General features: G+C 53.8%; 1 protein-coding gene across 1 annotated transcript in view; it reads right to left on the bottom strand.

The window, feature by feature from the left end:
• The window catches only part of ARHGAP39 (Rho GTPase activating protein 39), a 100,182-nt gene extending 76,168 nt beyond the window's left edge, over positions 1-24,014 (bottom strand). The window contains exon 1 of the mRNA XM_066990842.1: positions 23,870-24,014. Coding sequence (XP_066846943.1) covers positions 23,870-23,880 — 11 coding nt within the window. The 5' untranslated portion in view covers positions 23,881-24,014. The remainder of the gene's footprint in view (positions 1-23,869) is intronic.

The following is a 24,014-nucleotide window of genomic DNA, read 5'->3' as shown; positions in this document are numbered from 1 at the left end:
CACGGACAGGGGTCGTTGGCCACCACTCAAACGGGTAGGAAAATGGATATTCGGCAACGACCTCTGAATGCACGAGTGAAAAAAATAGCCTGTGGATGTATCAGCAGAGGAGCAGTGCAAAGCTCACCTTTTAAGAGATCTGCAGACCTCCACCCCGACAGACGGTGCTGCCACCATGATGTGTGGAGCCTTCAAATGCCCACCTTGAAGGCTCTTTGCCCTCCCGAAGGCTCAGCGCTGCGGCGCTGCTCCAGCAAGCGAGGCGAGAGCAGCCTGGGGTTTATCAGTTAATCACATTTGACACAACCGAGAGCCATTTTGCTGCGGCTCGAACGAAGATCAGAGGACATTCTTAGCATAGCTTATGTTTTCACCGTGTTTTCCCAAAACCCACACCCCGGACCTTCATTTTGGCTGTGGTTACAGCTCACATCGGTCAAACGACTTACCCCACCCACTAAAACAGCCAGAAATTAATGTCGTTTCTTACGGGTATTAGCTGCCAGCAGCAACCTCTCAGCATGATGGCTCGTTCCCATCGGGTACAGCAGAGCTGCCCCAACAATACGCCGCCGGGAAGACGCACCAGGGTACCAGCAGTACCGAGACGATGTAAATAAGCTCACATGTGCCCTGCATCAAAGACCCCACCGGATTCTGAAGCATGAAAACATCGTTTCCCTGCAAGATGCTGAAGGAACGCCAGCAGGGAGACCAACGGGGGTGGGAGGACAGGAGAAGAGGGAAAAAAGAAACACAAAATGTGCCTGTGCACGAGCTCCACGGGTGAAGAAAAAACAAGCTAAGAGAAGAGCAGAAACAGCAGCTTGGGCACAAGGAAAGAAGCCACGCCAAGTGCATCAGGAAGAGCTAAGAAAGCAATATTCGGGCACCTGCAGCGAGATACAAGACGGCACACGCAGACAACCACCAGAAGCGGTGGGAGGAGAAGCAAACCCACACGGCTGCTCCCAGAGCAGCGCGGCGGAGGCCCCAGCACTGCAAAGAGAAGCGATTTTGTGAAGGCCCTCAGCAGCAGCTCAAGTCAGCATAGCTCCTGCAGGGCCACCAGGCCCCAGCGGCTGCAAAAAAGCAGCCAGGGGGTGGGGGTTCTTCTTGTCTTTTCTTATTTTTATTTTTTGCCTTTTTTGGTTTTGTTTTGCTCTTGTTGTTTGGTTTTCGCTTTTTTTTTTTTTTTCTTGTTTCTGCAGCTTTCTGCCAGCAGGCCAGGTCTCTCCTCCCAGGGAAGAAGGCGGTTGCGTGGCTTTCGCTGGAGCTGAGAAGGGAGAAGCAAAAGGTGCTAAAAGGCAGGAGAGCAGAAACGGAACACAAGTGAGAAATAAAGGCAGAAGGGGGCAATCAGGAGGGTTTTTCTGGCAAATCCCACAAAGCTGCCAGGCCTCCCAGGCCATCGCAGCTGCAGCAAGCCCTGACAACTCTCATAGAGTCACAGAATGGTCGGGGTAGGAAGGGATTTTAAAGCCCACCTGGTTCCAACCCCCCTGCCATGGGCAGGGACACCTCGACCAGCCCAGGCTGCCCCCAGCCCCATCCAGCCTGGCCTTGGGCACTGCCAGGGATGGGGCAGCCACAGCTCCTCTGGGCAGCCTGGGCCAGGGCCTCACCACCCTCTGAGGGAAGAATTTCTTCCTTATGTCTAACCTAAACCTGCCCTCTTTTAGTTTAAAGCCATTCTCCCTTGTCCTATCACCACACCCCATGACAAAGGGTCCCTCCCCAACTTTCCTCAGCCCCCTGTAGGCACCGGCAGGCCGCAGTGAGGTCTCCCCTGAGCCTTCCCTTCTCCAGGCTGAACACCCCCATCTCTCTCTTTACTACATTTGGTCACGCCAAAGCACGATAACGAAGCCGCAGGCAGGTTAAGGGGTTGAGAACAGGGACCAAGGCAGTCACAGAGGAATGGCTGACACGCCATGAGCTTCATGTTCAACTCGTCCTGCACGAGACCCGGACACGGGCCTGACGCACCGCTATGCACGCACACTTGCGTGAGCCCACACCACGGACCTCCCAGACCCTCTGTCCAGCTTGCCTTGTCCCAGATGCTTTGTGGGATTTTTGTTTCATCAGTTTTCTCTCAGCTCTGAGTCCCTGTTCCCAAGCACAGCGGCATCCCAGGTCCCTGCGGGTCCACCCCACAGGATCCAGCATGAAACCACGGCCGTACGCACACAAGCGGGCCGTGAAGGAGCCTACGCCTCGACGTGAAAAAGCTAAAACTCAGGTTAGCAGAGACCGTGTGGACACAGGGCCAAAGGGGATTTAACCCTTCTCCCCGCGGAGAACACAGGCCTGGGTCTGCAGCTCCAGCAGGGCAGCCCCACGTGCTGGAGCAAGTGCAGCACCAACGTGCAGGCAGCTAAAAGGTGCCAGAGAGCCAGCCTTCTCCAGCCTTCTGAGTGAGCAGGTGATGTGTACGCTCTTCCAGACGTGTCTGAGAAGAGCTAAAAGCACAGCCCCGCTGCCGTGGGACGTGAGGGCACACGTAGACCAGGGCTGAACCTACTCCGGGGTGTAGCACAGAGACGGTCTGTGTCGTCAGTGCATGGAACAAAGTGAGAAATTTAAGCTGACAAACACCCCCACCCCTTCCCCGAGCATCCAGTCCTCATCTGAACTGGTGGGCATGTTAAATCCCTACTACAGCAACACTGCTCTCACCTCTGGAGGCAGATGCCCCCACACTAGTAAGGCTCCTGCAAGCACGCAGCAATTCTTCAGCACACCGGTACGAACAGCAGTGCCTCAGGAAAAAAAACACCATATAGTACAAGAACAGTAAAGAAAAGGAGGAAGAAGAGCTGACTGGTTAAGGCAGACACGGTAAAATCGGATTTGGTCTTAAACCATTTAATAGGAGGTGCCCTGGCAGCCGTCACACAGCTGTCGGTATGATTAATTGCTATTTATTCAGTGCCAGAGCAGGTAACGATCGCTGCGCCGGCAAGTGGGAAAGCCAAGCGAAGAGGAGGTGTGGGGGGAGAAATATTTTGGAGGCAGCAGAGGTGAGGAGCTGACTCAAAACTTTGGGATTTGTGGTTAGAGACACAGACTGGAAGCTAGACGGCAAGAGAGACGGCCGTGGGACGGCCGGGCTGCGAAGCCAGGCGAGTCACTGAAATACCTGCAGTACCGGTCACGTCGGGAACTTCCTTTCGCAAGGGGCACATTTAAATAGACGGTTTCAAGTCTTTAGGACTCAAAGCAGATTTTTAAGCCGGGCTACTAAACTATTTAAAGATAGCTCATCAGAGCAGAAAATTAAGTTGGGCTGGCAGATAGCAAACTGAAGGTAGCACCAATGGTGCCGGTTCACTCGGTTCTTTGAAGGAAGAACAGGCTGACACACAGAAGAAGTCGGATTTGCCTCTGGTCTCAGAAAGAAGATCCATTAGATAAAACTTTTAGTAACTTGGGCAGTGATGAGCTACTCCCCAGCAAAGGCAGCGATCAGCTTCCTGCTATGGATTCCTGCTAAAGGTTGACACTGTGGTGGAATCGTTCCTGTCCCACCTTCCCTGGCACTCCCAAACGATGATGCCCTGAAACAAATGCAGATGGCCAAGCTCCACCACCCTAAAGGAGAACAAAATCAGGGGAGAAGCTGACATTCGTCGGGAGAGTTTCAGCCAGCCCACCCATGGCTGACAGCTTGGCAGATCTGGAGCTCTGGACGAGAAAAACAGGGAAAATTAGCATTACAAGAATGATTCACGTTCTATACTGTCATTCCGGAATGAAAGTATAGAAAATTGTTACCTGTTACACCAATTTCGGTATTACATGCCCAACGACTGCCAGCAATTAGGATCTGTTTTTATTACGCAGGACTGACAAGTGACCCACGTCTCAACTCCCACATATTACCTGCAGTGATAAAGAAAGGACTACCAGCTATCAAACCCTGCTTCTGAGCCTGCTAGCTTTTTATTCAAACCTTCCCAGTTCTTTGTAAGAGCCCTCAGCAATTCATAGCAGCATCCTCTTCCATTAATACGTGCCTAGAACAAAGAACCAGGAAGGCTTGATTATAGAGAGATGCTTTATGCGAGCAAATCAGAGTTCTGTCCCTGTGGGAGAGCAAGATTTTCTCATATCCATGCCACCCCTGCAAGGGAGACAGCCAGGGAAAATGGGGCAGAGTAAATGAAGGGATCCCTCTAAACGGCCACAGAGAACCAGGTAACCAGGTTAAAAGGACAGCGTGTAATGGAATTTTTTAAGAATGACAGGAGAATTTGGACGGAACGCCTATTTTTAGCCTGACGATGGGCGCAGCAGCGACTCAAGCAGCAGGTTCCTGCACAGCCGCTGAGTCACAGCAACTCTCAATGGAGAGGCTCCCGCCTGCCGCACCATTCAAAGAGCCCAGCGAGCCTCCTGCGGGCACACAAAGTCGCTGACAGAAAGCCTGCGCGCACGCTGCCGCCGCGCAGCTTTCACTGAGACGCTATTTAAACCAGCAGCTATCGCGTGCCCAAGCCTTATGGTGAAGCCGTTAATCCGGTAATGCCACCCTAAAAAATCTGGGAGCTTGCTTTTGCATTACAAAGCCAAGCCAGTCCCTTGAACCTGAGCTGCAAGGCGGCAAGATAAGGCTGCAGGAGCAGCCAGACCTGCCATTTCATCGCTGATTCCCCTGAGCAAAAGCATTGCAGTGGGAAAGTTAGTCAAATCGGCACCCAGACACTGCTCGGGCACTCGGAGGAAAGTCGGCAGCCTTGCAGGACGAGTGATCTTCTTGTGGCACTTGCTGGAGCTGGAGAAATGTGGTTGCTGCCTGGGCATTAGGAACCCGCTTCGCCCATCTCGCACGGCGTGGGTTTCAGACGATGCTCACGACCTGGTACCGCAGTGCTCTCTGCATGCTCCTCACTCAGTTCAGCAGAAAGAGGGAACATTTAATATCAGAGACACTGGGTTTCCACAGCTGACCTGCTCTGGACTTGCTCGCAGCTCGCTCTGGCTGCGCAAAAGCCAGGGTTTTGGTCCTAAGACCTCGGGGAGGAAGTTTATCTAACGCGGAGGCGATCAAAGAACGTCCTGCTCAGAAAAACAATAAAATGAAAAATTGGTGCTGTCAGCCAACAATCAAAGGAAAAGGGAATAACTCTGGAGATCTCAAAGGCTCTTCTGGAAGAAATCCAGCAGAACTCCCTCCGAAGGCACGGTACAGCTGGGAGGCCCAACTGCTCTGCTGTGTTTTCATTCATGTCCCGTACCACCTGGGCCTCCAGGCCAGGTCCTCAGCCCCTTTTGTCGACTCGTTTCAAGACCCCGAAATGAACAGATCACCACAAACAGGACTACGAGTTAAACTGAGTACTCATTTTGCAGCAAATCTCATTACCTGCCCTCCACCAGGCAGCAGGAGGGCCGGCAGCACCAACAGCTTGAGCTAAGCACAACTTCTCCAGGTACGAACATCTGCAGAAACAGGAGAGCTCGACTGGAGGCTCACGTGCCCAGAGGCCCCAAAACTTGGTGAGAAGCCAGAAACAGAAGCATCAACACACCCAAAAGACCTGGTCTTCCTGCCACAGCGCTGCTGTCCAAGACAGATCAATGGTAATCAATGAATAGGATCATCTGGGTTGGAAAAGACCTCCAAGACCTCGTCCAAATGAAGAGTCCTCCTGCAGGACTGGCTCTATGCTGGGTGATGAGACTTTCCTTTCGGGCTTCTCCAGTTGCTGAGGTGGGACATGGCTCAGTCCCTGCGTGGAGGGGGATGCACAGGTCACCCTCTGAGGGGCATCCTTCCAGAGAGAGCTGTCACAGAGCACAAACCCTCAACACCACCGCGTTTGAGATGAACCCAAACCCTTGTGCTGAAGAGTGGAAACCCAACAAGAAGGGCAAGGCTCCAGTTGGGGACCAAAACCCAGTCCCCAGCAGCCCCACCTCAACCGAGGGCGAGGTCTCCAGCCCTGAGAAGAGACCACCGCGGCTGGATGAGGTGACAAAAGGGATGAGGAACGCAAACTGCCCGCCGCGTTGAACACAGGCCGAGAGCACTTCCCAGACGGCTGTAAGCGATGCCTTCAGTGCCGGCAGCCACTTTGCCCAACGTGCCCACTTGGCTCAAGTCAGCCTGTGCAGGCACCGAGGGCTTGGAGCAGCCTCAGTGGGCTGGAAGGAGCCTGCCTGCGGACCCCAAAGCCAACGACCCTCTTAAAAACCACGCCTATAGGGTGTAAATCATAGCTAAAATGAGGCGAGATGAGTGGAGAAGGGGGAATAAAATTTACTAAGTTTTTTTTTTTTTTTTTCTAGCACATTTATAATTTCTTGCTGCTTAGGCTGATAAATGGCACTAGCACCGAGTGCCATAAACGGAGGCAAGCGTGTGACATACAAAAAGGGTGCTTGTTCCCCCAAAATCAGGCAAGGCTGGGATTTGAAGTGGGGCACAGGCAGGCAGCCACTGGGATGCCTCCTAAAGCAGGGGCCCAAAAGAGACCCTGCCTCTTCTCCATTTTCCTCTTTGCACTTGAAACATGAAAAATTAAGTCCCACAGTGACTTTAAATAGAAATAAAAATTACACACCATTAACAGCCAAAGCACGATGTGAGAGATAAGTGACTCTGCTATGGTCCAGCCATTATTCCGAGTGCACTCTGTATGTCCTCAGAAATTTATTTATAAAGCATTCTTTTTCCCCCCTCCTTGTACAACGGACACAGAACATGACAGTTTTTAATGACAAATCAATAGAGCCCTCTAAAAAACAAATCGTATTACCGCTGCATTAGAATTTTTTTCTTGGACTATGGCTTATGAAATATTCAATATTTTCAATTATTCTTCTTTCTCCTCCTCTGACACGAGAGTTCTCGAGTTGGACGTAAAAATCTGCTCCAAACATTTTCACCCTACAGCTTGAAGCTTTTTCATCTTTTTAAACAAAGGAAAATTTGTGAACAAAAGTGAATCTCACAGAGTGGGGGCAGTCGTTGAGTCACACAAAATTGGTAGATCCCGTTGGAAGAGCCCGCGTTTAACAACGCCTGCGCTCTGTTTATCTTGGGGAGGGTGGAAAAAGGCATCCCTTACACTGGGATAAAGGGCTAGAACAATGGCACAGCAAACCTGGAGCTCCTTCCTCCAATTTAAGAGCTGATATCAGCTTTGGGAGGAGTTCCTTGATGTGGATGAGTCGCTCGGCTGGGGCAAGGCAAAGCTGGGCTCACCCCTGGGAACCGCACGGGCACTGGACAAAGGACGAGGGTCAGATCCCACCAGCGAAGCAATATGAGGTGCTGCAGAGCAGGGAGTAGCATATCACCTTCCAAATGCCTCCTATTCTTCCACCCCATGTGTCATGTTAGCACAGTTACTACCTCGGCAAGCCAGACACCCAGCACGTCTTTCCTCTCCCTGGAAAACTGCTGAGTTTCTAAGCTTTAGGCTCTGAAAAGAACGAGGAGCAATTTCAAAGTACCAAGCCCCCGGATTTTATTTTATTTTTTTTTTTAAACAGAGGCTCTTCAGAAGCTTTTCCACCCCTCCTCTTATTTAAGGGATGCACTTCGAGCTGCCCTGCCACCTCCCCACCCAGCTCCTAGAACAAAAGGAGTGCTGGGAAGAAGGCAGTGAGGAGGTGAGAGCCTCCGTACGGTCATTTCTATTTCTGTGTCCTGCCACACTTGGATCTTTAACTCAAGTTCTTTGTATCTTTTGATTTCCTGCATCAAATGGATTGCTGCATTAAGACTTCATTATCTTCCCCAGCCAAAAATACTCCAAGTGTCTCAACAGCTCGGCTATGAAAGGCAGCATTCAGTCTTCACGAGAACAGACTTCCAAGGGAAGAAAGTAGTGCAGAGCTTTGGCTAGAAGCAACATCAGGGGAGCTTTGTTTTAACCTTCCTCCCCCACCGATATCGATCGGGATCTACAACCAAGGCAGCAAGGAGAGCCCGGCACGTAACGAGCTCTACTTTGTCTGTCCGTTCAAGTTTTATTCATTTTGCCTTTGCGACGGTGCAGTCACTGTCGGTTAGGTCTGATGGCTTTTCTAAAGCAGCAGAGATATTTAACCTTCAAAAAACTCCCTTCACTTTACTGCCCTTTATTTTCCCCCTCCTCGTTCATCCTTGCAAACCCGTTAGTCAAGGCTGGAAAAAAAGCAATCCATTGGACAGAGTTGGGCACCACTTCCGAGTGTTCATTCAATACACACACGTTGCTCAACACCGCCCTCAAAATTTACCCTCCAAGTTCAGCCTGCATCGATCACTGAATGCTAGCGCTGGATTTATTGCTTTCTCAAAATCTCACCTTCAGCTTTGAATGCAAATAAAATGTTTCCAGGCAAGCGTTTACCTACAATACAAACTCCCATTCATCAAGAAAGATCAGGAACATCTGTGTCCAGGAATATCCTCGGACTCTTTCTGTTCTCCAGCATGGCCAGCCTTTCTCTTTGGCATCTTCCATTAAGGCACAGCTTACTTCTCCCTGAGCTGTTTAGGAGGAACCACACCACCGCTTCCCAGCACAAAGTTCTCCCTTTGATTTTTTTGGTTCGATGAAGTAGACTGAACAGCAAGAGCTATGAGATCCTCAAACACCAACTGTATCATTAAGAGCAGCTCAGAGGAAAGAGCCAGCAAAGGGCCAGGAATACAGCCAGTTTTAGCAAAATATCCTCTGCGAGGCAAAGCAGAGAGGAGGAACCCTGGGCATTGCACTCTTGGGAAACGGAGCTGGCCACTGGAGTTGGAGTTCAACTTCAGTTGGAGTTGGAGTTCAAGCTTCAGCTACTCACTGAAGCTGCTCCATCCTTAGACGGCTGCATACACCAGATGCAGAAGGCAACACGCGGAATACTTCGTTTTTCAATAATTTTCCCCTGCACCACTCCTGTTCACCCTTCCAATTTTAACAGCACTTCCACTGAGGTATACACCGTTCTTGCTCCAGTCATTTCTGCTGTATATCCTGCTGTATATCCTGCTGATGCAAAACGGGGGATTACACACCTACATTTCTGTTACTGCCTCCAATATTTGCCACTACTCCGAGAGACTCTTGCTGACACAGTTTCTCCAGTCCAGTCTAGATCCTGCCACTTGCAGCAAATCTCCAGGGTAGCAATTCTTCAACTCATGCATTTCTGCACTGTCTAAGCAAATATCTTGGAGGCATTCCTAATTGCATGACTTTCCAGGACAAGAATGGCTAAAAAAAGAAAGAGCTGTTAATTCTCCCTGCTGTAAATGCTCCCTGAATTAAGTTTTGCTGAAATACCTTCGCGTTCTCTCTTTCCACCATTGTACCCAAATGACTTCTCGCAGAGAGTCACTGAAGAGGTAAAGGCAAAGAGGTTAAACCCAAACGCCATTTCAGAACCCAGCAGTCACGTAGGAACCGATGTGCTGCCCACGTCCTCGTTGCAACCCCTCTGAACTTCGCTGTGCTTGCTGAGCCTGCACTCCACTTCGCTCCTCATCACTATCAAAAAGCCTCCGCGTTCCCCTCGCTGCACACCAGGCTGATGCGTAGCCTGGAGCATCCTCGCCCTCCTTCACATCCATTTTTCTTCTTGCTAGTTTATGTCCCTCTGCATTAACACCGCAGCCGTGCTGGTTCTCCCCCCACATCCCTATATCTTCCTGACGCGCCGCCTTGTCCCTACACCTTACTGCCCATGCGCATGCGATGGCTTCAGCCCCTTATTGCTCATCCCTTTATCTTCTAATAGCTGACCCCTGTTCTTTGACAGACCTCTGCAGTTTTTGTAGCCCCCTTGGACATTTGTGCTTTTCTATTCCCAGCCTAAGTGCCTCCTAGGGACATATTAGAAAGAAAACACGACTGCGTGACCCTGAAGTCGATAGGTCACTCAGCGAGGATGTGGATTGAGTCAAAACAGGCTTAAAGTTCCACGTAGCCCTATGTTCTTTAAGCTAACACCCACTAAGTTAAAAGGTGATATCAGAAAGCTAGCTCCAACAAAGTGGCTTGCCTTAAAGTTTACTCCGGACAGATGTCCTTACTGTTCTGTAATCCAGGGAGCGTGGATTTTAAATGACTGCCATTGATCACTGCAGTTAATTGGATCCTGTCGGACAGCAGCCAACTCCTCGCCTTCCTGGCGAGAGGGCTTGCTTCATGACATGGCTGGGATACTTCTGAGCACCAACCACTGTGCAAATAGATGCTTTGAGTGTTATGGGCCAAGTCACCTCGTCTGTAACTTCATCGCAGCCGCTAGCTGGTGCCCAGGGGATGGGGATGGGGACAGGGACAGGGAAGGGGATGGGGAAAGGGAAGGGGAAGGGGAAGCTTCCTGCCTCCTGCAGGGAGCCATGCCTCTGCCTCCCACAAAGGCAACCCCTTGAAAGCAGTGACGGCCAGCCTTCGCATAGCTCCAGGACAAAGATCTTCCAAGAGCCTGTAGTCGCAGAAGAGCATGGCAATTATATTTCAGCAAACTGTAGGATTAAGATATCACTTAGGGAATGGGAGAATAAAGGATACTTAGCGATATTTAAGACCCAGATACTTAAACCATTAGGAGATATTCACCTCAAAGGCATTTAAGTTCATGTGCTCCCAACACAGTTGAGATGTGCACTAGAGGTTTTCTAAGGGGACACTAGGATCTCCAGAAATGCCAGCCTGTCCTTTACACCACCCTGCCAGAGTCCTGTCCCCACCAAGCTCTGCCACCACCCACCACACCCTTTGCAGCTACGTAAAGTCGTGGACCCAGAGCTGTGGTGCTACGCAATCAACTCCCAGAACCACGGAAGATGAAGACAAGTCAGGAGACGGGGTACTAGGCCAGTAACCTTGTGCTCCAACCCTGCACAAACGACCCTATTTCAGCTCCTCTCCCTCCTGAATTCACCCCAGGACGATGCAGTTCCATGCCAGTCCGGGTTCCCCGATGAAGCCATTCCACAGCTGTCCCTCATACCTACCGACCCAGCAAGAGGTGTGAGAATCCACACCGAGCACACGTGGCAGCTGACACTATCCAGAAACCACTTTATTCCCCCATTTTAGGGGATAGGAAACGAGTTCCTTCCTCCAGGGCTGGTGGATGGCCTTGAGGGCACCAAAGAGCACCGAAGAGCAGGTGCAGTTTTAAGGCCTCCACGATGCAATTTTGCAACAGCGCAAATCCCACCTGGGGGGGCTGGTTTTTAGGGTTTAGACCTGGTTAGGGGATGGTTTTAAGGGCTAGTTTTTAGGGTTTTAGCCACAACACACTGGAACTGGAGCAAGCTGTATGCTATAGCCATAAAAACACGCTGGAGGAGCACGCTAAAACACCGTGGAGAGATTCATTTCAGTCCAGGTATCTCAACGTGGTATTAATACCTCTCTCAGCAATTTCAATCAACAGATTACCAGACAGCTTCTAGCCTTACCGGTCTCTGGCTAAAAGTCATTTGATCCCTATTTGTAAAACAATCAGCACAGACTGAGCTAGAACACACTCCAATTATTCTAAATGTCAGGGCCAAATCTTTGAGATGAAGGCAGCCAAGGAGCCTTCGGGAGAAATCCCGCTCCTGTAGCGAGAGTTGCAGGTCAGCACTCAAAGCCGAACTTGGGAGTTGACTTCAGTTGTCAATACACCGAAGAATCACAGAAAAAAAAATATTCTAGAGCTAAGACAGCATTTTGTTAAAAAAAGCTGCTGCTGCTAGGCAAGATCCCAATAGCCGAGCAAAACTGAGTTGAATGACTGGTGATGAGATGAAAGCAGTTACGTGACAAACGCTTTCCTGCCCTGTGGATGCTATAGCTGAAGGCCTTCAGAATCTCGGAGTGGCCAAGGCTGGGGGGTCCTCCAGGTCCCCCCCACCCCATCAGGGCCACCTAGAGCAGGGTGCCCAGCCCCCAAAGAGGAGCCCCCAGCCCCTGGTCCCGGTGCCAGGGCTCTGGCACCCGCCCGGCCCAGCAGTGCTGCCTGGGGGCCAGGGGGAGCCTCCCGGGCTCCAGGCTGGGCCCGCGGCCTCCGCTGCTGGCCCCGGGTTCCCCTGAGCAGAGCCCGGCCCCGGCCTCTCGCACCTCCCTGCAGGGCCGCAGGGACGTGGGGGAGCTCCCCCGGAGCCTCCTCCTCTCCAGGCCGAGCAGCCCCAGCTCTCACAGCCTCTCCTCATGGCAGGGGGGCTCCAGGCCCTGCCGCCCCTCATGGCCCTGCACTGGGCTCTCCCCAGTACACCCAGGTCCCTCTGGTACTGGGGGCCCAGTGCTCCCCAGCGCTGAGCACAGGGGCAGGATGCCTCCATAGTCCCACTGGCGATGCTTTGCTCCACACAGCCAAGACCACCCCCGGCCTTCCTAGGGGCAGGGCCCCAGCGTTGGCTCATGGTCACCTCAGTGTCCAGCCTTGGGTGGGATCTGAAAACATGCATATAAACCCGAGGTTTATACGTTTTCTACAATAGCCCAAAATGCACTAGGAAAAGAGAAAGCCAGCCTCCATATCACAGTTACGCCAGTGGAGAGGGACACACGAGTCACTGATTTACACTTGATTTACATCAAGATGCAGATGTAAGGCTTGCAGCCTTCCCCGCTAGCCTCTGCTTGCCCCTTTTGCCAGCTCACAAGTTCTCCAGAACGAAGCCAGCTCCAGGACATCTGTTCACAGTGCTTGCATATTCAATTCACTGCTCTAGCCTCAATTTTCCTCATTTGGGTACGTTCCATCTTTCATTTCCCTGAAAGGGAACAAAGAAGGGAATTCAAGTTTCAGCAGCGGGTCTGAAGCAGGGAGGGAGTGCTCTTAAACGAAACCCATTCAGCTTTGAAACTAGCCGGTAGCTTCTAACCCCAGGGTGCCAAAATGAGACGGTTTTGTTTCAAGGTTTGACTGCACAGGGAGCTAAGCATCATGTTTGCAGTGCTATCCACCAGTGCAAAGCAAGCATGGCTCCGTTCTGCAGGTTTGCCTTATCAACACCGACTAGTAGGGTGCTTTGAAGCACGCGGTTATACGGTGAGACACAAGACTTCTCTGTAGTGGCTGAGCAGACTTGCTTTAGACGGAGGCATTCTGCAAAACCACACCCCAAAGAGATTGCTTGCTCCCTAGTTAAAAGCCTTATAGATATTTGCACACCACAGGGAGAAAATTTATACAGTGTTATCTGCAAGCGTGTTTTTAGCTACATTATCCATGTGCTCTAAGTGCAGATGGAGAGACATATGCCAGGAGTATCCAGAAGTATATGTTCAGAATTTTTCTATTTTCCCTGTTGCTAAAAGAACAGGCACCTTGATCCCAGTGGCCACAGAGCCCCTCCGCTTGCTTCCAAGGCACTTTGATTCGCCGAAGAAACGCGCTCGAGGAACAAAAGCGCCTGGAGCGCTGCATGAGCTGGTGGAAAGCTCATCCATATGCAGGCAAGAAACAAGCCTGTTTACGAGAGCACCAAGCCCCAACCGGAGAGCCACTGCCCACAAACGCCAGCCACGCTTCCTGTCGTGCTCCGGAGCACTGCTTCCGACCATCCTTGACTCACTCCTGGAGCAGCTCGGGGCAGATCCCGGTTAGCAGGCAGGGATGCTCGGAAGCATGCCTGCCAACACCAGCTGCGTGAAACGGGGCAGCCACGGCAGGGCTGATACAACCCGCGGCTCACAGACCTGGAGCAGAGGCTGCCGACGTTGAGGAGCAGCAGACAAGAGAGGGCTTTGCTGCCCAACCTGTTCCTCCTGCACACCGAGCTCGGTTTCTGCCCGGGGTTTGTATTAGTCTCTGGTTGGGGCATCGTCTTCCCAGGAGACAACCTGGTGGGGGTGGAGACGACGAAACAAGCCCTGGTTTCCCTGGGTTCCTCCTATGGTCTTATCCCCATCAGACCTCCCCAATTTGCACCCTGCTGGAGGTAACGAACAGTCAGCCCCGTTCCTGGGACTGAATTTTCACCCTCCACTACAGGAACGTCCTTTTGGACATCGAGACAACTCAAGTGGAGCTGCTCTTGCTTGGAGCCCAGCCCACGGTGGTGACAAGGAGCAGCGCAGCACGTCGGCTCTGGAAGCAGAAGCAATGCAGAGGTGCAGGGACTTGCCACCAAGCCCTTCGTTTTTAAGAAGCTACAGCAATCGAGCTGTTGAATTACAGCAATCGAGTTGTTGAATCTCTACAATGAACAGATTTTGACGAGGGCAGGCACTGCACCTCCTCAACCCAGGAGGCTTTGAAACCCTGCTCGCTACCCTCGGAGCACGCTCCTACAGGCCCTATTCCTGCTTCTGCTTGCGACAACCCCCCCGTCCACACGCCTCCCTCCCCACTGAAGGAGAAAAGTGCATTGTTTAGGCGAGCTCGAGTTTGACAGAAAAATAATTACTGCAGAGGCACTTGTCAGGGTTTGAAGTTCTTGGCACATTTCTTACCTTGAACAAAAACCTAGAGAGCTTCCTGCTAAAAAAAAAAAAAAAGTCTAAAACAGAAAACATACAAAGTCGTTCTCTGAAGCGATGGTTTTTAAATTTTTTTCTATGAGGGCATGGGTATTTTCTGAACACCCCTCCACCCTCCTTTCCCACATCTGACCCACGGCACCGAACAGCGCGGATTGCTCAAGGTGACGCTGAGGAGACGTTAGCAATGCAGAACCAGGAGGGGAAGAGAAAGGGCTTCTAAATGAAAGCGGTGTTGATGTATTCATTTGCAATTTCCCCTTACAGCTTTACAGCAGTGCTGTTGGGAGCTTTGACAGATTCAACAGCATCTCTTGAAAGCGGCGCAGAAGGTGAAAGCGGGGATCTGAAAGCTCTCTGCAGCGTCGGGGGGTAACGCGAGTCTTTTCCAACCGAGGTGCATAGGAAGCTCTTGGTTCTCTCTCCACTTTTGCTACCCCGTGGCTCAATTTCACCAAGCCACACTCCATCTGGATCAGGCCCAGCACTGGTACTCACACTGCCCACCCAGGAGACCCCAAATTAGTGTGAGCCTCCACCCCAGCAAGGACCCAGACCTCGGAGCTTCCCAAATCCAGCAGCTCAGCACCTTGCCACCAGGTCTCGTTCAACCCCAGCACTACGATTTTCATGCTGGGGGTACACTGCTCTCGTTTCCCAGAGCAGGAGCTAGGCTGGGGGGTCAAATGGTTGAAGAGAAGGGATTTTAGGAAGCATAGAGGCAGAGGAAGCGCTGCCCTTCAGAACAAGCACCGGGATACATTGCTGTGAAGGAGAAAGGCAAAAAGGAACCAGGAACCAGGGAAAGGTTTCAAAGCACTCAGACCTCGGCCTCCATCCTGCCTCAGAAAGCAAAATCGCGCTGAGTGCGCGCTCCTTTGGTCTTCAGCTTCCAGGAACCCCTGGGAGAGGGCTCCCAGCAGCACGGGGCAGCTCCTGCAGCCTGGGGACCCTCTCGCTGTCCCCCCACGCTCCCTTTTTGCGCAGCCAGGGCCGCGGGCAGCCCGCATCTCCTGCATCAGCCTCCAGTGAGGGCTGAAACACGACCCCAGCTCACAAACCCCAAGCAGCGAGTAGCAGAGGTCACGCTCAGTCGAGCGGATGCAAAGCAAGGAACCAGAGCCCAGCAGCCCGGGCAAAAAGCCTCCTCCAGCTTCACCCAGACCCCGCTGCTTTTTGGGAAGCCGAGGAAAACCACACGCGTTGCCCAGAGCCTGCTGCTCCGGGCAGAGACGCACGCGCCCAGCGTGCGTGCACGCACATCCCTCAACTAACAGTGATTTTCTGCCTGGTGCTCTCTCTAATTCTTCCCAAATGTTCCTGACCACACTCAGCGCTGCCAGAGTCAGAGGCGTTTGCGTTTGGTTTTGCTTCCTTATTTTTTTTTTTTTTTTTAATTAAGCCCATAGCAACTGCAGTGCACCAACCGCATGGAGAAGGCTCCGCGGTTCCTCCAGTCCCCGGCGGGGAGAGGACAGGGATTCACAGATGCTCACATTAGATTAGGGGCAAAGCAGCTTACGAAGCAGAACTCAACAGCACCTAGACGTCCACCTTCACAGCGGCAACAGGACTCAGAAAGCGCTGAAGAGACAGCTTAATTACTAATAAAACTGATGATACATCCGTACATCCACCAGAGCCTTGCGTGCGCGCGCTTGGTGGCTGCTCGGCCGGCTTGGGATGCGCTCCTCGCCATGAGTAATTTAACAGATGGACGCCAAAAAAAACCCAGCACGCCGAGAGGAAGCGAGATGGGCTGTTCAAGAAGCAGCATCTTCCCTTTCAAGTCCACGTTGGCATCCGAGCGCGCTGCCAAGGACAGCGCGGTGCTGATCCGGAGACCACAAGCCATTTGTAGCCTCCGAAGGATTTAGGCTTTGGGAGACTGTTTGTCTAAAGATCCCAGACAAACCACGGGTTGACTCCGGTAACCTGAATTCCCCCGCTTCCCGAACGCACCGCGTTGTCTGTCCGTCCTCCTCCATAATGGAAACTGCCACGCTGCAGTCAATAAGCGATTGCACTTCTCTGCCTAATGCAATGATCCCTCCCAGCCGCGCGCGAAGTGCTCTGAGGCCTGCGAGGAGTGCTACAGGGAGATCAATAAAATCATAATACTATAGCTCCAATCCGCCGAGTAAGTAACATTTCTAGATGGCAAAAAGCTTGGATTTCCAAACACGTCGCCCGTGGAAGTCATTTACATTCAAGCGGAGCGCAGGGCAGAGAGGGAGATCAATAAAAACGCAACGAGGCAGACAGAGGAATGCCATCACCTCGGGACGAGGCAGGCCAGGAACCGCACGCAGCTGACAAGAGCACAAATGGACCAGCCGGGCTCGCTTTCCACGGGGGCAGCGCCACGCGGATCGCACCGCTCTGCCCCTCAGCACCGTGCTGCACGCCCCGGTGGTGAAGGGGACGATGACTGCACAGCCAGGACCCGTCACAGCCCTGAGCCGAGGTCCCAGGCCCCAGCATCGCTGCTCTGCACCGCCTCGGACACATCCTGGTCTCCTCCCTTCCCATCTGTAGAATGGTTGCAGCGTGTAAGTGTCTGTACGCTTACTACTCATACTTTGGTGCAGAACATCCCCACCCTCAGCACTACGACAAGGTCAGAAACACTGAGCTGTGGTATGCAGTACTCCACTTTTATCCCACGCTTGATGAGGTTTTTACTATTAATTGACAGCCCCCAGCCCTACACGCAGTGCTGACAGAAGACCAGAGCCACCTGCGAGCCGCCTTGAGGGCAGGCGCCAAGTGATGCGAGGCTGCCCAAGCATCAGCGAGCCCGCCCAAATATCAGCGAGCCCCCAGCACCCTTCCCTCCACACCACTCATGTCCTGATGCTGATGACCCCCCGATTCCCTGCTGTCACCCTCCGTAAAGGCTTTCTTCCCAGCCAAACCGCGTTGGAAAGCCGGCACTGGTGAGCAGACTCGAACATTAACCAGAAGTCAAACAGCTCAGCTCCCCACCAGCAGCATAACTCCCAATCAACGCTCGATCCAGGAACAAAACCTTCCAGGATCGCGGCGCCTGTAAAATACAATAAGCAAAGCCTTCTCCCTCTGACAGTCCATTTCAGGCCTCATTTGCTGCAAGTTTTATGAGATGTTAATCAACAATCAGAAAATTCCACATCTTTCACTGCAGGAATAGTGGTTTCTGCTCTCTAAATCACGCTGCTGGGTTACTACGCGGCACGTTAATGAGCCCGCTCGGCCCGTTTGCATCTCCTTCACGTTTATTATTTAAAAATACTTTAACTTCTTTTTTCCTCCCCCCATTTGCAAGAGCAGAGACGAGGCTATCCCGTTGCCTGCCAACCAGACCAAATCGGAGCGATGCACTTGGCTCCCTAAGAACCGGGTGTCCAAGAAGAGAGCCTCTTATAGGGCTGCTTGTGGGAACGCTTAAGGGGCAGGAGCAGTCAAGGAGGAAAACAAGCACCATCACCAGACCCTGTAAGGCCAGGGAAGCAGCGAGGGATGCACAACCACAGAATATCCTGAGCTGGAAGGGACCCGCACTGATCATCGGGTCCAACTCCTGGCCCACACAGATCTACCCAAAAATTCAGACCGTATGACTGTGTGTCTCTGCTTTGCCCATGTCCTTGTCTGTGAGGTGACCCTCCCATCAAGTAGCAGACCTATGTTTTCTCTGCTCCTCCTTTTTCCATTCACATATTTCAAAAAGGCCTTTTGATTGTCTCCCACAGACCTGGCCAGCTTCAGTTCTTAATTGGGCTTTGGCCACATGAATTTTCTCCCTACAAAGGCAAACAGCATCCCTGTAGTCCTTCCACACTGCCTGACCCTGCTTCCAGCAGCCATACACTTTCTTTTTATGCCTAACCTCCAGAAAAAGATCCCTGGACAGCCAAGCCAGCCTTCTGCCCCACCTTGACTTCTGGTATTTGGGAATTGCCTGATCCTGTGCTTTTAGGAGGCAGTGCTCAAAGACTGACCAGCACCGATGGGTGCCTACATAAGTGGTTTCCCAGGGGACCCTACTACTGAGTTGCCTGAGCAGCCTGAAGCCTGCTCTCCCCATATCCAAGTTTTCCTCCTGTCACTGAAAATTTTAAACTCAACCGCTTCATGGTCATTACGACCAAGACAGCTGCCAAATAAATTCTAGCCTACGGCACCCGCTGCTCCCAGGAGGTCTCCCAAAGGGACCCCGACCCCGCTCAGCTTCCGAGATCAGACGAGACCGGGCATAGCCAGAGTGGCACGGCCGTAGGCAACCTGAGCAGCACGGCACCTCCCCTTTACCAGCACAATGCGGTTCCTTCACTGCTAGCCAGGAACTGGTAAAGTGAGAAAACCAGCTTTGGGGGTTTGGGAGCGCTTGGAGGAATGACAACCAACTCAAAGGGCACGGCGCTGATGCTATCTTGCAAACGCTCCGCTTCTTCCCCTCGGCACCTGGAGCACATTTATCCCTCGCTTGCTTCTTGGCAGCTGGAATTAAAAATAGCCAGCCTGGATTAGTTGCGAAGGGGAAGAAGAAAAAGTATTACAGCAGAAATGTTTCTGAGGAGACGCAGAGGAAGAAGAGGAAAGGTCTAGGCTCAATGCGTTATCTAGAGCATGTAAGGAAATAATCACTGAAGCAAAAATGCAGGAGGGAAGAGCATGGCTGCTGGAGACGGGAACAAGAAATTACTTTTAAAAAACACACTGCAGGGAACGGGGCATTGTAATGATCTCACTCAGCAGCCAAAACGAAGCTCTCGCTGATATTTATTGTCTGGGGCAAACCCCTTCACATGAGCCTGCCATAAAAACACGTGGGTTGGGTACTGCTGTACAGCGACGGTGGCTATGGTCAAGCCTAAAACCCCTGCACCCGATGATTTCTCCTCCACCTGCGGAGCCAGGCTCCTCTGCCGTGCTCCCAGGGAATTCACAGCCCTGTTTCATGCGGAAATTTTCCTCCTGGAAGCAGCCCAGTCGCTGGAGCCCTCTGTTGTACTTAGTGGTTTCGCCTCGGTTTGTGGGTTCTCCGTCAGAGGTTGTCGGGTGGTTTTCTTCTGCTTTTTTAAAATCATGTATATTCACAAGTTACTAGAGGTGAACTTCTGAAACTTTCATCTTCCAGAAGAGGAACAACACACCGCAAGCCTTTGGTCTTCATACCACGAGCAGGCAGAACGCCAGAACGGTTTGAGCGCGGAGCCTTGACCCGACCGGTCTTGCACAAGAAACCGAGATACCCACCCGCGAGACACGATGTCTGCTATCGACACGGCCGTTTACCTACAAACCCACCCAGAAAAACCTGCCCTGGATCTTCACCTTGACCAGCCTACACGCGGACGGACAAGTCAGAGCGGACTGACCCACGATAGACAACGGCCAACCCAACTCAACAGGACCAGGCGAAGCCACAGCGGGACGCCGCTGGGGCAGGGATTTCGGAAGCTGCTCCCGGAGCGCTACCTAAAGGAATTACTTCGTGGGGAGGTTGCCCACATCAACACGCTGCTATGGCTCGAGACTCCAACTCCATGAACATTGGGCAACCAACAGCCCCCGCGTGGTGGCAGGAACTGGTGGTGTGCTGGACTTGGACTTGGCCAAGACCAAAGTGGTCACCTTCAGATCCAGGTCCCGAACTGTGGCTTCACCAAAGCCTCCAGGATAGTTTCTCGTAAACATGAGGTGAGATGACTCCCTCCCAGGAGCTCCACCTGGCTCGCAGAAGCGTTTTAGAAGACCAGGGTCATCGTTAGAGGAGCTACACGATGCACCAGGCCTCCTCCACCCGGCAGACAGTCCAAGCTGAACTACGTTATCAAACAAGGCCATGCCATTCCTCTAGGCAGGTGGGTTTCTCAGCAAAGTTCAGTCCATCAGGAGTGCCCCGCGCAGCCTGGATCTCCCTTATCCTGCCGGGATCGGCTTCAGGATTTTGGAGACTCGGAGTCCCCGTCGAGGGCTGCGTCGTAGATACGGCAACCGCCGGCAATAACGCAGCTTTCATCCGATGAAAGCCACAGCTCTAAAGATAGCGTCGTGCAGACAGGTTGCTGGGACCGTCCCAGATTTCGCCACCCTTTAATATTAAAGAGGGAGAAGAGCAGCTCTGCAGACAAGCAAGCCGACCTACCACGAGCTGCGCCGCGCTCCCCAGGTGCGTGCAGGGCTGTTTCAGAGTGATTTGGGTTGGAAGGGACCTTCAAGGCCAACCAGTGCCACCCCTTGCCATGGGCAGGGATGCCACCCACCTGCCCAAAGCCCCGTCCAGCCTGGCCTTTGATGGCACGAATCCCTGCCCCACGGTGATGGTGCCCTCACCACTCAGTCATAACCTGCAGTGACAGCCCTGAAACGCCCGACACAGCCTGGGAAGAACAAGGCAGCAGGGATATACTTCTAAATCAGAATAAAAAGCCAGCCTTTTTATTTTTATCAACACAACCCGTATCACTCACTGCTTTTACGGTGCCAGGCTCGTTAGCGCGCACAAACACATCTTGATTCGTTAAAGCTGTCCGAAATCGCACCCAGCACTGCTGTTACGGTCGGCAGCTGCCCAGGGCTCGCCATAAAAACCACTTCACGGCTGCAACCAGCGCGGAAAAGCAGCTCCTGCCCCAGCAACGGCACGAGAAGCAGACACAAAAACCCCCAAACCAACCCCAAACCAGCCACCGACCCCACGCCGACCGCCGCAGGCATCGGGAAGACCCTGGGCGAAACGGGGCATGGTTTTGGCAGCCTCCACTGCTCCCAGCTGCTGCTTCCAAGAGACCGGGGCACTTCTGCTTCTCTTATTAGGAGTTAATGACCTAATTTAAGGCAGGTACCGCGTTCCCAGGAATTAGTTGCAAAGCTCCTCAAACCCAGTTAGTAACAAATCATGGGAATTCGGCTGCGAGAGCCCCTCGAGCGCCTCGGTATCGCAATATTAATGTCACCAGGACGGCGACTTCGCTCCCTCCCCTCTTCCCAAGCCGCCAGGCTCGCTGTCTCGCTCGCAGCCTCCTTTGAACAACCCCTTTGAACCCATCCCCGGCTCCTTTGGAAGAGCGCGACGGGCAGACATCTGGCTCGCAGGCAGCCGAGCCCTCGGCTCGTCCCGATCGGCGGCGAGGGAAAGGCAGCAGGCAGAGATTTCGGAGGGACGTGCCCCATCGGCACCGGAGGAAAGGGACTGCACGAGAGATCAAGGGCCACTCGAGTCCCGTGGGCATACCTCAAGTCGCTGGGGTTAGCACTAAGGAGGGATTTAGACCCGAAAGCTGCTCCTCCACGTACCGCAGACGGATATGGATTTTAGGGTCCAGGACACCCCGAGGGCACGCGAGGCGGCCGGGCTCCCCGTTGACCGGAGGAAGGTAACACCACCGGGCGACGGCGAGGAGACGCGCGGCTCCTGGCTTACGAAACGAGCACAGAAAGCAGCGGCGGCGTGGAAGAAGAGGCGGCAGCAGCAGCGGCGAGAGGCATCCGCCAGGCAGCACGGCGCGGCCGGAGCCAACACCCCATGTCCCCGGCACCGCGACGGAGCCACGAGGCTGCTGGATCCCCCCAAGAACACCAAATCCCCCCCCCCCCCCAACCGAGCACCAGATCACCCCCGAGCACCGCATGAAGGTTTCCAGCGAGGTGCAAGCGTGCCGGTCCAAGGATCGGGCTGCGCATCGCCGCGCGGCCGCAGAGGGATCGGGGATCGGCACGGCCACACCTCGCTCGCTACTGGCCCAGGCGCACCCTGCCCAAGCCACCTGCTGCTTCCGGGGGGTCTCCGGGCTCACAAAAAAGCTCCCTGATTTCGTTATTTTATATATATTTATTATTTTAATGTCATTTCCCTCCCCCCCCCCCCCCCCTTTTAAGCCCACCCAGCTGCATGTGCCAGGTGAAGTGCCGGCGCGCGGCAGCTGCGGGTTTCTCCGTAGAGGTCACCCAAGGGTTGATTAAGCCGCTATCGCAAAGGAAATAAAAAGATATAATAATAATATATATATATAAAAAAAAATGATAAAAAAAAAAATCCTGCAGCTTTCGCAGCCCAGGAAACGCAGGGCTGGGGAAGCAGCAGAGCAGCGCAGAGAAGGGAGGGGAGGGGGGAATTAAAAAAAAATAAATAAATAAAAAACCCGCGATCCGTCGCGCACGAGAAAATAAATACCGCCCGCCCTGGCTCGGCCATTTCTGAGCCCCCCCCCCCCCCGATCCCCCCCTGCCCCGATGCAGCCCCCTCGGCTCGGCCCCGTATTCACGGCCCCCCCCGGCCCCCCGTGCGGGCACCCCCTCGCCGTGCCACACCTCGCACCGCCGCAAAAATCCTCCTCCAGCTGCAGCCCGCGGGGAGCGGGGTGGGGATGCGGCCCCCCCCCCCATAACATCCTCCCCCCCCCCCCCAAAAAACAGCAAGGGGGGGGATCCAGCCTCCCCTCCCCCATAACCCCTATAGGGAGATGGGGGGGGGTAATCCCATCCCATAGCCCCTATAGGGTGATATGGGGTGGGATCCAACCCCCCCCCCCCCATAATTAAAGGGGGGTGGGAATCCAGCCCCCCCCTGTAGGGAATAAAGGTGTGGGGGGGTAAGGACCCAGCCCCCCAGATTAGGAGCAGGGTGGGGGAGGATCCAGCCCCCCCCCTCCCCCCCATGACCTCTATGGGGAGGGGAGATGCAGACCTCCCCCCCCCCCCCCCCCTTAACCCCATATGGAGGGGAGGTGAATTCACCCACCTCCCCCCAAAAAACACCGATATGGAGCAGGGAGGGGGGATCCAACCCCCCACAGGTCGGGGGGGGGGGGGACACAGCCCCCATATAGGGCATGGAAAGGGGGGGGGGGATCCAGCCCCCCATCACCCTCCCAATAAGCAGGGTGGGGTCAGGATCCCCCCCCCCCCCCCCCCCCCCCATTTTGCCAACGCCCCCCCCCGGAAATCAGGGTGGGGTTGGGAGCCCCCCTCCCAACCCCATGGACCCAAAAAGGGCGGGGGGGGGCAGGGCTGGAATCCACCCCCCCCATGAACCCCAAAAAGATGGGGGGCAGGGCTGGGGCGCCCCCCCCAATGCACCCAAAAAGGGGGGGGCTACCAACCAAACTCTCACTGTACCCCCCCCAAGAACAGACAGAGCCCCCCCCCCCAATAAAATGGTGCCCCCTGCACGCATCCAGACGCCCCCCCCCCAAAAAAAGGGGGTTCAACCATCCTCCCCCCAAATGGGGGGGTGCAAAAAGCCCCTCAAAAGGCCCCCCCCCCCCAATATCCCTATGGTGGATATATATGGGGGGGGGGGGAATAAAGGGGGGTTCAGACCCCTCCTCGGGGACGCCCTGGGGGGGTCTGGGCCCCTTTTATCAGCCCCCCCAAACCCCAAACGCCCCCCCCCAGCCCTCATCCCCCCCCCCCCACTTCCAAAGGCCCCCCCCTCCCATCGCGATGCCGGCTCTCACCTCTCCGCCATGTTCCCGGCGGCCCTACCGCCCGGCGGCGGCCCCGGCCCCGCTCCCGGTGCAGGCTCCCATGGCCGGGCCTTGCCCCCGCACCCCCTCTTCTCCCCCCCAACCCCCCCCCCTCCCCAAAATCCCGGCCCACCCC

Source organism: Anser cygnoides, chromosome 2 (assembly GCF_040182565.1).
Source record: "Anser cygnoides isolate HZ-2024a breed goose chromosome 2, Taihu_goose_T2T_genome, whole genome shotgun sequence".
Classification (NCBI taxonomy): domain Eukaryota; kingdom Metazoa; phylum Chordata; class Aves; order Anseriformes; family Anatidae; genus Anser; species Anser cygnoides.
Note: the sequence above shows the minus strand (reverse complement) of the source record. Positions and strands in the feature narration are given on the sequence as shown.